The 15,776-nt window shown below is 37.6% G+C and overlaps 1 protein-coding gene and 1 long non-coding RNA gene across 4 annotated transcripts in view; one reads left to right on the top strand and one right to left on the bottom strand.

Annotated features, from left to right (window-relative positions):
* Positions 1-57: 57 nt before the first annotated feature.
* Positions 58-15,776, top strand: part of Trmt61 (tRNA methyltransferase 61) — a 108,122-nt gene continuing 92,403 nt past the window's right edge. Inside the window, exons 1-2 of the mRNA XM_022068987.2 lie at positions 58-540; positions 1,523-1,795. Of these exons, the coding sequence (XP_021924679.1) occupies positions 186-540; positions 1,523-1,795 (628 nt within the window). The 5' untranslated portion in view covers positions 58-185. The remainder of the gene's footprint in view (positions 541-1,522; positions 1,796-15,776) is intronic.
* Positions 9,650-15,776, bottom strand: part of LOC110832192 (uncharacterized) — a 96,515-nt gene continuing 90,388 nt past the window's right edge. For 2 of the 3 annotated variants that reach the window (XR_015535381.1, XR_002543851.2), the window contains 2 exons: positions 12,146-12,200; positions 9,650-10,599 (listed from right to left, as the gene is read on the bottom strand). This is a non-coding gene — a long non-coding RNA (uncharacterized LOC110832192). The remainder of the gene's footprint in view (positions 10,600-12,145; positions 12,201-15,776) is intronic. The other variant, XR_015535386.1, reaches the window with a different exon arrangement.

The following is a 15,776-nucleotide window of genomic DNA, read 5'->3' as shown; positions in this document are numbered from 1 at the left end:
TTGGTTCACAGAATGCTCTCTAACGAAAATGACGATCGTCCTACTTCTGCGCATGCGAACTATGAGAAACACGTGGTGAGCGATTTGTATGTAAACAACTTAATGGTGAAAATTTTGTGTAGTTTACTGTTCTTGTTAAAGTACACTTATTTCCTTTTAACATTATTCGAGAACGACAGTCTACAATGAGTTTTGACAAATTTAAGGATACTATAGAGCAAGGAGATACTGTCATTCTTTATTTGAATGTTAATAGTATGCATGCTATTCAAGTTCAACCTAAAATTAAGAACAAGAAAGATGAATGGGTTGAAAATGTTTTTCAAACGACCTACGGTGCACTGAAGGTCCAGTCTCTTGTCGGAAAAAAGTTTGGAACTAAAGTAGCATTGTCAAGAGGATGGGCGTATGTCTTGCACCCCACACCCGAGCTGTGGACCCTGACCTTACCACATCGAACACAAATTATATATACTCCAGACATTAGCATGATAATTTTTCAGCTAGAAATAAGACCTGGAAGTGTGGTTGTTGAATCTGGTATGTAATATAATGATTTTATATAAATAAACCTGAGTAGATGCTAGGTTATGTTCAGGGCTCCAGAAGTATCTCGTTTGACTTTACCACAGTGACATAACTGTTTTCACTAAGTGTTTTTTGATGTTTATGTTCTGCTTTATAAAAATAATGCACTGAAGGAAAAGACTATTTAATCATCCACGGCTTACTATGTATATTATCGGAAATGACCGAAATCTGTCTAAACTAGTTTGTCCTAGGTGGAACTAGAATACCTAATATAATCTAATTCAACCACACTCCTAACAGCAACACGAGTTTCATTTATCTAGGACAAACTGGTTTGAATGAATTTTGGATATTTCTGGTTACATGTATTTCTATACAGTACAGCAAAACAGAAGTTTTACTATACTAATTCATTATATGATCTTTAATTGTTAAAATATAAGTAATTGTTTTAATTTTTATACACTGCTTTGTTAGACTTTTTCAGAATTTTTAAATACTGCTTAAATTTCCTATTACATGTTGATGGACAATTGTTGTTACTTAGGAATATTTAAGAAACTGTAATTAACAGTTAAATTTTAAATCCAAGAGATTTTCTCCATGAGATGTATATTTTATTATTAGCATTGTCTAAATGAGTTCTGTGTGGACCTCATGTGTGTGTGTGTGTGTGTGTAAATGTGAAAGTACATGAAAAATGTATATAAGGACATTTACTCACGCATTGACTTAATCTACAGTGTAGCATGTACTTAAACTTATTGTGTGTCTTCTAAATCATGTATATTGTACACTGACTTATTAATGTGAAGTTGTATTTTGATACAAAGTGTGCCGCAACAGAACATTGACTTTTACCATTGAAACAGGAGAATCTCTGTTGTTAATTGTGATATGCTGTTAATTTATAATTTTCTTAACACGACTTAGTGTCTACATTCACACTTAAACTTTGTATGTAACATTGATTTACCACTTCCCTTTGCAGGCACTGGAAGTGGCTCTTTGTCACACGCTCTTATACGCTGCATCAAGCCACAAGGACATCTGTACACATTTGATTTTCATGAATATCGCGTGTCAGTTGCTCGTGAAGAATTTGAAACTCATGGTATTGGACAATATGTTAGTGTGAAACAACAAGATGTGTGTCAAGATGGCTTTGGAACTGAGCTAAATGGCAAGGCAGATGCGTTATTTCTTGATCTTCCACATCCTTGGGAAGCTGTGCCCCATGCTGCTGCTGTTATCAAGGATTTAGGTAAGTTGAACCAGACATATCGATTCGAGGGCCAGTCGAATGACTTCCTGACTGTAGAGGGGCTGCCGAAAGAGCTCAGTGTTAAAATGATATGGAGAGATGTGTACACTAATTCCCTGTTTACAAACTTTTAGTTAATGAGATTTCATATTAACACTTTCAAGGAAAACTAATGACTGTTCCTTCTTCTATGGCTCTCCGGTTCGTAATCAGACCATGGCCTCCTCAATTCTCCTCTTCCATTCGGTCCTCTGTTAGGTCCGCCTGTCCAAGGCTAGTCTGGCCTCTGGCAAGGGAGGCCCTACCAGTAGCTATGCTACCGCCAGCATAGCAATGACCATTCCTTGGTTTGCGTAATAAACTTTCACTGTAAGAACAGTATGCGAGGCCATGTCATGTTTTCTGCCAGCCCTGCTCATGCTCCCTTGTACCCCTGTGTTGTTCCGTACCGTGTTAGACATTTTTGAGAGTTTTATCTCAAAGTGTCTTCTCTTGTTTCATTACTTTCAAGTGCTTGATAACATAACCTGTGTTCATGCAAAGCTAGACATTGATTAAATGATTACTGTTCCTTATAATAAACGTGCACATGCACTCACTCAACCATGCACACTGTGTATTCTGTATACAGAAGGCCACCACTTACGTTGATCATGTTAAAAATTGTTTTTGGATTCCATTAGACTCCGAGTCTTGTCAACCAAATATTATAGGAATAACACCGGGTGGAAAAATTTAATCAGTGTTTTTTTATGAAGTGATGGTGTTTGTAAATTGAACGTGTGCTCTTGTAAACAGGACAGAATAAACTCCCGTGTAACAAACAACTTTGTTATTTATATACCTGTATTATTTAGCCAAATTTTTGCAAGAACAATCATGAATACATAGAGATTTCAATTCTTCTTGGTTGTTGCGCTGTGTAGTCTGGTCGATGTTTACCAACGTTTCAGAGGTCATACTGCCTCCGTCATCAGGGCGATGAAGATTTCTGTCTTCTGGGTTGTTGCGCTGTGTAGTCTGGTCGATGTTAACCAACGTTACAGAGGTCATACTGCCTCCGTCATCAGGGTGATGAAGATTTCTGTCTTCTGGGTTGTTGCGCTGTGTAGTCTGGTCGATGTTAACCAACGTTTCAGAGGTCATACTGCCTCCATCATCAGGGCGATGAAGATTTCTGTCTTCTGGGTTGTTGCGCTGTGTAATCTGGTAGATGTTTACCAACGTTTCAGAGGTCATACTGCCTCCGTCATCAGGGCGATGGGTTACTGGCCCCAGGCATAAATCTGTTACGAGAACCTGTAATAACATCTTTTTACTGACTTCGCTGAAGGGATATGACTGTAGTTTCGTTTTGTTCGTAATATACTACATGGTAGCAGTCTGTGTAAACAAATGACGTCCGATTTGCAACGGCCACGGACACACCAGTGGGGGGCACTTTGTTGCACCCTGGGCGGTAGGCAATCTGGCAGTCGTAAATCAAACTCGCACTTCTTCCCATGGCTATCGTCCTCGTCGCTTTAAAACATGGCATTTTTCATCTGTGACACAGCAACATGGCTCTGTTATTACTATGGGAAAGAGGTGCGTAACTTTCCAGGTAAAAATTTCCGCCCCGTTGTATGTATCTTGGTAGCGTCCAACAGGTTGACTACCGATGTTAAAACCTATATGACTTAGCAACCTGTACGAGTCAGCAATAAAAGATGCATTATTCGACGGAAGAGTTAGCAGAGGAAATTATTACCATGGGTATTTCAAAAGATCGCTGAATTACTGTACACTGGGTATGATGAAAACTTTTTCGGGTTGATTTGTTTTTCCTTTGTTTAAATTGATCTTTCCTTCCATTGTGCCGGGAGGGGACGGAGACATACCTTGAATTTTTGGAAAGAAATTACAGTTAAAAGAAAATTAAAATTATTTTGCAACATCAATGTAGGAACCCCTCGATTCCAAGGCGATACATAAGAAAATCCTTGAACAACTTAAACGTAAGTTTGTAAGCAAGTTTTCTGGCCGACGCCCCCTATCTTTTAAAATGTCCTTGCGGCGACTGTTTCTTTCTGTATGGTCACTTTCGCTACCAATCTTACGGTATTACATTCTTGGCCGGTCATCTTTATCCCATACACAAGTGTGTGACACGCCTTCGTGTACCTCAGGCTAACCTGTGTGTCACTTCAGTAAGATGTTATAATGTTCACTAAGACTACACATTTATCTCAAATGAGTAACTTTCCCCGTGCTTTGACACTGCCACTTAATTTAGTTGTCATGTTCCAGGGAGTTGTCTGTATGTCGTCATCACCACCATACGGCCTTATCGGTGAGGCGTGGTTGTGTGTAAGGGTTCGAAACTGGCTCACTGGGTGTACAAAATTCATTTCTCTACACACAACTTTCGTGTCTTATTACATCTGTGCTATGTATTCATTCATATGTAGGGCAGCTTGAATAAAACCAAGCCGTAAATAGTGCTAAGTCAGTGTACTGATAAAAACGTGAAATAATTGTTTTACGGGTTTACGCTGTATGTAGGTTATTAAATCCCATAAAGATGCAGTAATAAACAAAAAGGAATTTCTTGATTCGTGTGATTTTTCCCCCCAAAACTCCTAGAAATTAGGAGAAGAAATCGGTTGGATTTTGTCGTAATCCTAATCCCTTTTTGCTGTCGGGTGGCCTCGTTGCAAACCGTAAATTCCAGTAAAACAGTAATTACTCCCTATACTGAGTTACAAACGAATACATTTTGAAATAATTATATCTTACTAATTTCTGTTCTGTGCGTTCTTTGCATAATGTGCATAAACGTAACGCATAATGCAGGGCTCATGTCTGCCTGTTTGTCCGTCCGTCCTCATATATAACCTAACCTAACCTTGACGGACTTTTTATTAAACTTGGTACTGGAAGTTGGGCGAATTTGATTTTGGTTTGTATCCGTGTACTTTACAGTAACCCCTGATTTTTATAAAAAGGTCATGTAGGATTACGAATATCAGAGAACACAAATCTCATTAAGTTCCAGTACGTTTACCAGAACCATTTTGTGTGCAGCAGCCGAAATCTATATTCAATGGAATGCTGCTAGCGACATCGAACTTTATTAAAAGTCGGATAAAATCGTTTTTATATTTTTCAAATTCAACTAAATATTCATATTTGTTCCATCATTTTGTAGTGGACGTTTTTGATACGTACATCGTTTCTGCCTGATACGTTGGAAACTTATTGAAATTTTCTAATAATTTTCTCGCACATTAATGAAAGTGATGGAGAAATTTACTGCAGTTTGGAGCCTGTCTTCGTGATGAAATAGGAGACCGAAGAGCTGTCAATGTTTTAATTTCTTATAAAAAGCTGAACTAGACAAGCCTACATCGGACCTATTGATGAAGTGCGAGTCACATGTCTGCTTCTAAAACTATCGTTTCCTTTTTCTGCTAACTATTTTGTTAATTTAAATTAGTTTTTCTTTATTAAAAGATGAATTTACCACTATGCTTCGGCTCAGTGCCGTAAAGACATATGGGGGAATGGAAATAAAGCTCCACGCATTCTTACTTTGTAGGTGGAGAAGGGTGATCAGCCTGTCCGCTTTATAGATTTATATAGATTTTCCTGTATCCGTTAGGTTGGTTTGCCTCGGAGCCGATTTGGACGCTGTGGTGAAGAGAATCATCTTAAATAGAAGACTTATACGATAAGTCACTGCTGGTGCGATTAAATATATATCAATAAACACCTCTTAGTTTTCTTGTGTTCGTCAATCTGTCTACAGGTAACAGCGCTCAAAATCCGTAATCGATTCCTGTTAGACTCGGTACGATAGGTTTCGTAAAGCTGCTTATATTTATATTAAGTTAGAATGGTTTTAAGAACAAATTTTTATAGGGTGTAAATCAACATTTAGGTAAATTTTATTTTTCTGAGTCTGCGATTTGTCCTAATGAACCATGGTATAAGTATGACACTGCTATTACACGGGTATTGCTATGCTAGTGTTTTATTCAGTTTAATTTGTTTGGAATCCCATATTACTTATGAGTTGAGTATACCCTCTTGGACATATAGCGACTATTTAATGACGTTTTAAATACGAAAAGTATTGTTTATTCTCAGGCCTGTTTTTGGTTTGGATTAATGGAATCTTTCGTAGATATTGGACCGAAAGTTTTTATTTTCGTGACATGAGTGTACCTGTTTTTTTTCCTGTCCAATCTCTCATGTTAATACTACCTGGTATGTTACATTACCGGGCAGAGAGATAAATCTGCAAACCCGGGAAGGAATCAAGACGTATGGTCATCGTCGGCGGCGATGGATAGACACATAACAAGGTGGCCATAAATCCATCACTCACCAGGTGTCTTCGTCCGGACCTTTATCATAACGTGGTTCGTAACCTGTGGCCTGCACTCCCTTACGCCATTAATGTGTGGTTTGTTGCTTGTCGTTTTAATAGCGTTGTATCAACTTCGAGGTTATTTAGCGTTGAATGAATCAAGAAGGTTTGTTTTCTACTGTGGATTATAAGGGACAGAAATCGACCGAGTCCTGTTTTAAAGTACAGGTCACCTCCGAGATTCGACCTCTCGAGATCCGACCACTTATGAATTCGATAGTTGTACATTATTACTCTTCGTTGCAGTTAGATCAATTGATTTCCGCCTATTCAGTGGTCGAACGCGAAAAAATTGAACTCCTGCGCTCTACTTCGAAGCCTCCAGCCCAATCCCTACTCAAAGACCCACTGAGTAGCTTCTCTTCTTCTAAGAACTAAAATATTCTACCACACAAATGAGAACTCTACATTATTTTTAAGAACCATATTTAATTTTCAATGTATTCAAAATTCATAATTGATCCTCGGAAGTCGCGACTTCCGAAGATCCAGTCACATCAGAACCCTGAAGATGGGGACAGAGATGGTTCCCGAAACGTCGGTTTACTACGGTAACCAGTTAACGCGGCTGATTGCCCGAGAAGATTTTATTGATTGTACTCGCCGCGAAAGTCTCAAATCCTATATCTTCACATACTTCTTCAAGTAACTGTACTCATTATGCATAAGTGTACTTAATCTTGGTTAAGTGACAGTTGAATCTGTCATCGATTTGTTGTCCGCATTATGTCTATTGTGTATGAGAATAAACGAAGTAGGCGTGTAGTGCGAGAATCGGCAAACTCGATGCTTTGCGGGTGACATTAAGTTGAGGTGGGATTCAAAAAACCAGTTTGTTATCTGCGTGCTTGTGTAACATGGAGTCGGGCGTGACACTTGTGTAATAAGATTTTAAATTTCTGTTCGTTCATAATCCTGCGTATGATTCGTATTTATCTCTGCGTCTGTTACTTTCCTTTTTAGGTGCTTTTGCACCTCTGCGGATACTTTCCCAGAAGATAAAGGCTTAAAGTAAGTTGTAGCGGTGATGGCGACGTTAGATTATCCAGCGTGAAAGGATGATGATCTTGAGTGATGAAAAGTCAAAATTTCGGGAGGAGGGCAGTCATGACTGATTTGAAGCCAGTATCTGTAGTCACCTGGAGGGTCCTAGGAAAACCACGAATAAATGTTCGGATAACCGGTAACCTGATCGATATTCGAACCGGGTACCTCACGAATAGAAATCTACACCAATCTACAAAAGGGAAGGATATCACTTGAAATCCCAGGAAAACGTTTTGAATTCTGATCGAGCTCATCACCAGCTGCAAACACCTGCTTCCGAGAGCTTGGGCTGTATTCCAGAAGGACGGTCGTTGGCACGAAGGGGAAACTTGAATGTCAATGTTGAGGTCCAGCATTGAACTTGGACCCTAACATCCTCATCAGAGGAGAAGGAATTGGAGGAGCTTTAGCACCGTTATTCGAAAGGTGATAGACACTCATACCCCCCCTTCCCCGTTTCTGACGCAGTGAGTGAATGTTACTCAGTTTCTGCGCGTTACGGATCCGAAAAGTAATGGTTTTATCGAGGCCTTTTGTTGTGTCTCGCGTTGGAATTACCCCGGACGGCACGAGTGGGTTACCAAATAAAAAGGCTGGTCGCAGCCTGGCTGACACAACTTCGCTGCCACCTATTATGACAACCATAGGCGTACATATCGTTCTTATTGCAGTAAACTCGGTTTATACGCTTATTTTAATTCTTTGTATGCATTCAGCACCTAATAACGAGTATCACCCACACATTGACTCATTCAGAGTGTGTCACGGTTTTTAGTGTCTTAAGTGGTTCATATTTTATTTAGTGACGTTTCAATACTAGAGTTTGGAACAGGTTTGTGTGATGGCATTTTTATTGACTTAAGTGAGATTTGAGGTTCTGGTAGCCATGAAGATGACCATGGTGGTCTTATGAGTTGTGGCGCCGTGTAGAGTTGTGTGTACGAACGCTTTGGAGAAAATACCGCCTCGAAGATGGAGGCAGTATGTTACACAGAATCGTAGGTATCCTCCTGTAAGCCCACACTGCGTCACAACCAAGTAGACCACCATTGGAATCCTCTAGACGTGAATTCGGAGGCATCTAGTTTGAAACTCGGCCGGATACTAGCTGTCGTGACTGGGACTTTTGCATCTTTCCCAAAGGAAACTCCGGTATATTGCTGTAACATTGGCAGTCTAATCCACCACCTAAACATTTATCTACTCAACCCCCCCCCCCATTATCATAATGTCTCTTTTAACTTTGTATGATGATATATGCATCTCAATCTGCGTATTTAAATAATCTAAGAATTAATCAGACCTCAGAAGTTATGCAGATTCGAATGAATTGAGAAATTTGGACTGAAGGAATATGAGCTTGAGTCAGGAGGTTCGCCCGAAATTGGAACTGGATACTTCAAGAACAAGTTGTACGCGCTGTTTCAATGTCTTAATTATGATACGAGTTAAGATTTCACATAGCAGTGGCGAATGCCTCGTTCTGCCTTGTAGTGCAACACCAGAACAGTAAAATTGGAGGAATACATCAAAACATTTTACCATATAACAGCGGCATATTAGAATTACACTTGATATTAAAATATCTTAGCATTGTGGTGCGCTTTTTTTTGGGGGGGGGGATTTAATGATATTTCGATTCCTTACCACGTGACTTCTAGACCGGGATTCGCCACTGTTTCATAGCAGGAACCCCTGACTGGGACAATGACAGAGATGATCATGATGAATTGCATATTGAAAAACACACAAAACCATCCTTGCTTGTTGGGGGGCGGGGACGTGAATGGGCTTCAGACCGAAACGGCCGCTAGTTAACGTCCATGACTACATCTGATAGCCCAAACTCCTTTCTTATTTAAAGGTTTACATTTATTGTGCACTAAGTTGTACATTTTGCAGTAGTGCCATACAAATTCGTTGCAAATGGAAAGACATATGAAACTGCGGTTTTGATTCGTGTGCTTTAAAGCAGTGGTATTCAACCTGGGGTACGCGAAGACATCTTAGGGGGTACGTGAAATTTAAATTTTTTTTATGATAAATACTGATTAACCAGTAATGTAATGTATTTAATTTATTTTAGATGTAGATTATATACTATGTATAACTTGAATTATACACCAACAACTTTGGGGGTACAAAGTTGAAGAAAAATTATATATGGGGGGTACACGAACAAAAAAGGTTGAATACCACTGCCTTAAAGGTTCTATAGTGTTTTAAATTGAATGACGTACCTTTATATTATACCCAATAAGTGACACACACACATATCATCTAATACGAAATGCACTGTGAACCCGTGGATTTATACCGTGAAGAGGAAAATATTAAGGATGTCCACAACCATGTTTATGATTGGAGTTACTTTGTTAAGAAAGTCACATAACTCACTTCTAAATATTTCAATAACTTTTGATTACTGAATTGTATTTTATTGTTATACATGTACAATTACCTGTGCTCGTGGCACAACTTACATAACGTTAATAATGTGATTTACGTTGAGGGAACTGAGCTACCCTTCCAGACCCTATTGCAGCCTAATAGTTAATGCTACCTTATATCCTGGTGTGTCGACTACATTTAGTCCATTACGTTAACAATTTTGTTTTATTTTCCCCTCACGAAAATCCGACGCTAGGTCTGGCATTTCTTGAGGCGTTTTTTATGCCGAACTTCTGCCAGTCTAATGGACGTGAATGACATGCAATTTTTAGGCCATAACTGAATACGGCTGTAAAGAAGTAATTGCGTGCACACAAAAAGACAATCGATCGTCGCCCATTAGTGCTAGAGCTTCATATTCGGAAGTCCTGGGTTTAGATACAGGCCCGGATATTGTATCTCCTGACAGGTTTGTATTGTTTTCTTCAGTACCTTAAAAGTGCGGTGAGTAGGTCAAGGCATTTCTAAATCATAGTTTAGAATCATCGCAACCGTTGGACACTATGTAGAATATGTAGTTGATAAGGTGTCGTCAACCAAGCCAATAAGCAAAGCTACGAGCCAGCCAATTACCGAATGTTGTTTGCGAGCTGCCTGCTCAGAGCTGAGAGTTAAGTAGGTAAGCTTGCAGACCTTCAGATCTCCAATTCACTGTTTAACAGTCCCGGATCTGTTCTATAAAGTGGATCCGGCTTGGCTCCTTCCTTCTTTCTTGCCATGAAAATAACCATCGTCTCGCTTATCGAAGGGCTGGCTATACCTGCTGGTGATGTAAGGTTCGATTCAGTTGTCACTAGGACGCGGAAGTTCTGTGTTGCTAATCGCTCAGCGTATACAAGGGTGGACGGTCTAGTGCGGTAATAGGCCTAGATGAAGTGTCCTGGTTCAAGCCCTGTGGAATGCAACGATTTGAAGACTTGAACAGTCATCTCTCTGTGGGACTAATTGTCGGAAAACCTCACTTACAAATTACAGAGTTGTTACAATAAATTAATAGAAATGTGAGTTGTGTGTTCCATTCAGAAGAGCATCGGTGTCGAAAAGTGAGTATGATTTAGTACTTTTTATGTTATAAAATGTTATTATTTCTAGATCTTCAGTATAAAAGTGAAACTTTGTTTGTAGTGAAACTGTCCTTCACCAGCCGAATATTTTAAGACCGGAAGAAAAACTTCTCACAGTCTGTTGCTTTAATAACAGGATATTAATTTTCGTCCACTTTATTTGCATTTGTGGCCTTTCGAATTTTTCTGTTAGGTCGTATGGCTTCGTGTAATGTTCTTACATGTAAGTTGACCTTACTGGGCTTGTCCAGTAGCTGTTTTTCAAAGGCCGCGCTCTGCCGATCACAAGAAAAAAGTTATAGTCCCTTGATGTCTCCACGTTCCGTGTACTGGACGATTCAGTATAGTTTTGCTGTTCAAACTTATACCTTTATAGGTCACTTTACAGCTGTATCTATATATATATTGTCTGATTGATGTGGAGCTAATGTTAATAATTTGTTCTTAGATTCCACATCATAGACTAGCATTTTATTCATTGCGTTATTGAATTAAACGATATTAATTTTTGACTACTACGTATGCTGGTGTCGGACCTCAGTTGAAAATTGGAAGAACAGTGAAATGAAGTGCGAATAATAAATGAATCTAGAAAAAAGCGAATTCCAGTCCATCAGCTCAATTGTATGACGCGGGTGGCAAAGGGGGTTTATATATATGGTTCAAGATAATTTCCTGTTATCCTCAACAGATAAGCTGTAATGTATAAACGGGGTCACAGATGGTATTACATGTATGTGATTTCCTCTGTACAATTACTTGGAGCAGCATTACGTTTATTTAAATGTTTCAATCCAGCGCGACTCTTATGCGTTACAATTTACATGTATGCGAACTAATTGTAGTAAAGAGTCATATTAACTAAGAAGTAAATTTCATTGTAGGAGTGCCTGATACTATACGGTTCAGAATATTTAAGTTTGTTTCATAGAAATGCAAAGTTAAGGTACACAGCCGCATATATGAAGGATATCTAAGGATAAACTGTAGCATGTCAGCGTTAAGGATTATGAGAATATTTGAATCCAAAAGAGAAGAATGCTCATTTGACTATCCGAGAAAAACCCCTATTAAGAAGGACTGCTTCACTGAGTTAATTACGTACTTGGTTATTTGATGGAGGTAGACACATTTAATTTTTGGTGACATGAATTTGAGTGTATTTGATGCCATTACACAAATGCAAATCGGTTATGTAACGTAATGGGTTTTTGGAATCTGAAGTTATGGAATTTAAACATGTAATGCCCGTAACATGTTGGTCATGTTAGTTTGTTTAACAATGTTATCGGTAACTCAGACTATATAGCGTAGTCATGTGAAGTTTTTCGTAAATCTTTACCATCACACTGCTTATACTAGATTAATACTTACTTATATGGTACACGATCGCCATAAGCTTTGTTGTGTGACGATTTCTTTCGATATTCTGTAAAAAAGCAATTCAAGTAACTAACGGAAAATCCTTCAAAACATCGTTCAACAAGTCTTTTTTTATTTTTAATAAGTAATTTAATTGAGCAATTGTTTGTCAGCCCTGTTGGTAAGAGTTCAGAGCTTAAATCACAGATGGCGCTGCAATACATTTCTTGTTTACTGCTTCGTCACGGCACATGGATGTATTTGGGATTTGCATGTATTGCTAGTAACTAATTATATAAAATTACAATTAATTATATTTGCAGTTATTTTATCAGTATTTTGCACAATTCGACAGTTTGTCGAATGTGTAAGAATAATTGCTTATGTATGCAATATAATAAAATTGCGATGTTTTAATTGGAACTATAATTACTTTTCTACAATTCAACGAAATGTGCAGTGCCATTATATAGTTTAGTGTTTTCTGTCATAGTGTCTTTTATTTTTCATCTTATCCTCTTGTCTTCTTGTTTAAAAATGCACGTAACATCACAGTTGTGTGCGTGGTGGTATTTTAAGAAAGAAAATGCGTAGTGTATGTAAATAATTTTACGAAATTATCAAAACGGCCATTCTCACCTTCACATTGACCTCTGAAGTCCTGCGACGCAAAATGTCGGCTGAACAGGACTTGATATAGTCGCGGCAAATATGGCGCTAGCCTATCTTAGCAGTAGTACGTAGTTAACGTGATTTAAACAGGATTAAGACTGCTGTTATCACAAAAATACAGAAAATATTACTTTTTAGACAACAGAACGAACATTATGTATTAGTGAAACTGTAGGCCTAATTTATACTTCCATGTCATCTTACAGTTCTGTCAACTCCTTGCCGTTTAGCGCATTAAAACACAAGCTTGAATTTTTAAGTGGTCCATCTCGATAAATTTGCTCAAATGATCTATTTTTGTTTTTGCACAGTGAATATTTTGGGGTTTTAATATTCAATTCCTGGTATTTTCCTTATAAGTTGTTAATTGGTAAGAATATTCAACCAGGCGTAGCCCTATGTGACTGAAATAGTTAAAATTATCTTTATTTAATATATTATTTCATATAAGGGCATATTTGGAAGTGAAGTATTCAGTAGAAATGTGATGTACCGTTTTATGGTTTGCTGACATGACAGAATGTGATTTGTGCGAGTAATATGTATTATAGTAAATGAGTTTCTTTTAGCACTGTGTTTCTGACTACATCTCTTCCGGAAACTGACATGTATTGGCAGGAATGTGTGAACTTAAAACAGTACTTTATAGTTTTTATAAATCACCCACACCATGATAATACGAATAGAAGTTAGAATTTTACCTGGGGTTTTAAATTTTTGTAAATTCTCTGTTGGTGTTTCAAACTTAAGAATCTTTTATGATTAATATTTGATATATTGTTTGCAGCTTGTTCTTAAACTATTATTTTATCAAAAACGTTAACCAGACAGTGTGAGAACATTAGTTTTTGAAATCATAAGAAATGTTATCAATATGAGTACATTAATTAATACTGACTAAGAGTATAGAAATACGCTGAGATAAACTATGAACTATTAAAATAATTCATATTTTTCTTTTTCTGTTTAATCTCCTATTTATTTTTTATTTTATGTTCACTGATGCATTGGGAATTTACGTATGCATTTGGGATTTTAATTCCATCGAATTCTGTATTTTCAGTGATGAATAATATGGAAGGATAAATTAAATGAGAATTATTATTATTCAAAGAAAGGACTTCTATGGAAATAGGCTATGCTTAGTACAACCAGTTTCCGTAGAACATCAGATACCTTACTATATTTTTATAGCTTACACAGTAAATAGTTCGTGGCAGACTGTGGTTTGTGCATTCGATTGTTAGCAATGTATTGGAGGACAGAAACGCAATGAAGATATATACTACTGTATGTCGAGTGAAGGAAACTTTTATACCACCTATAATATATATGCTTAGGATCTTTAAATGAAGTGGTTATATTTCGATATTTGTCGCCACTATTCAGAATTGGCTCGACCCTATTGAACCGAAAGTTTAGTAGGAGAGGAAGTTTACTCGAGTCCAATCGTAAAACTTCTATGATTTAGACCGTTTTTAGCTGTGCACTACCTGAATTCATTTGTATAAAACACACTTAGTTTGAGTAGGGCTACTTTTATGTGACGTGTTGTAGGGAGACTTATTAAAGAAAGAACTAATATCGGATAGTTCTGGACTTCAGTCTTATTTGTCTTACATTTTATTTTTGGTATGGGCCCATTCTGTTGTATGTAAATCGTACAAAGTATTTTAAACGAAAGTTGCAGGACTCACATTATAATCGGGAGGTTCTTTTCACTGGAAAGTAAACGTGATCTGGGGCCGATAACTTAACCAGCAGAGCAAAGTTGGACCGAGAGAGCACAAGCAGCTTATTCTGTCGGTCACTGGTGGTAATCATCAACGCATTCTCTCCAAAGAAGCTCAATTCTGTATTTCTGTTTTTTGACTTCGTCTAGTTTTGAGCGCAGTGTTTTATTGCCGATATGCTGTTCCCTTATTATATTTTTAAATTTAATCCGTTCTGCCTTGTCGTTAGTATTTATTATAATATTATTCGTTTTAAGCAAAGTTAAGATGGTTCTCTGAACTACGTGTGAATGTAACCATATTTTGTTGATAATGTACGAAAAACAATGACATGGGGTCATGTCCGATGGAGAATTTATGTTCTATTATGAGTCTTCCATTTTGCATTGTCTTGGCAGGTTGGTACATCACGAACATGCATTATGTTTTGATTTATAAATTAAGGTGCTTTTGTGTTTATCTGTTGATGCGTGATAGTTTTTTTGCCATCCGACACTTGGAACGCATATTGATAATAATTGTCTTTCTCAATATAAATCATTCCGAGAATAAGTAGTGGATATGAAGTTTGTCTCACACTTACGGGTGAGAAATATTTAATATCGAACCAATGTCTCTTAAACAATTATTTTTGGCCGAGCGTGTAACAATTAATTCCACTGATAACTCATCACACTATGACTTTTGTATTAAAGGATAATACAGTATAAATATGAATTATCTGAAAAATCATACGGAATTATAATTGCATGGACGCTGCACCTTGTGCTTGCGGTGTGGCAATGATAATTTTTAAAAAGTAGGATATGAAAATAAACTTGTAAATAGTAGATGATTCTAGGCTTGACCAGTATAATTATTAAAAGAAGGTTTCGTCGTATGATTATGTTTGGAACTGAGCGCAATATCAATGCAAAAAAATCATCTAGAAGGTTCACAAACAGGCAGTTAAAACCTAGTTCTGGCTAGTTAATGCTTGTGATGATCAGTGATGATATTATTCACTCCTGATTTTTAAGTGATGGTATAAACATTTGTACTACGTGTCAGTTTTCAGATTCATTATCTTACAGTACGATACTGAACTCTCTGAGATTTGAGGTACTCGTGTTGAAGATTTTATTTTGGTCTTCTGACATCTACCTTGAAGGCGGGGGCGACACGCTCCTCTGAAACACTGGCAACTAGCTACGAAAGTACTTGGCGTCACGACTCAGAAGACCACAATCAATATCGAT

Source organism: Zootermopsis nevadensis, unplaced genomic scaffold (genome assembly GCF_977971745.1).
Source record: "Zootermopsis nevadensis isolate Lab colony 2312 unplaced genomic scaffold, Znev_1.0 Znev_ptg000002l, whole genome shotgun sequence".
NCBI lineage: Eukaryota > Metazoa > Arthropoda > Insecta > Blattodea > Termopsidae > Zootermopsis > Zootermopsis nevadensis.
The sequence above is the reverse complement of the archived record's forward strand: the minus strand, read 5'-3'. Positions and strand labels throughout refer to the sequence as shown.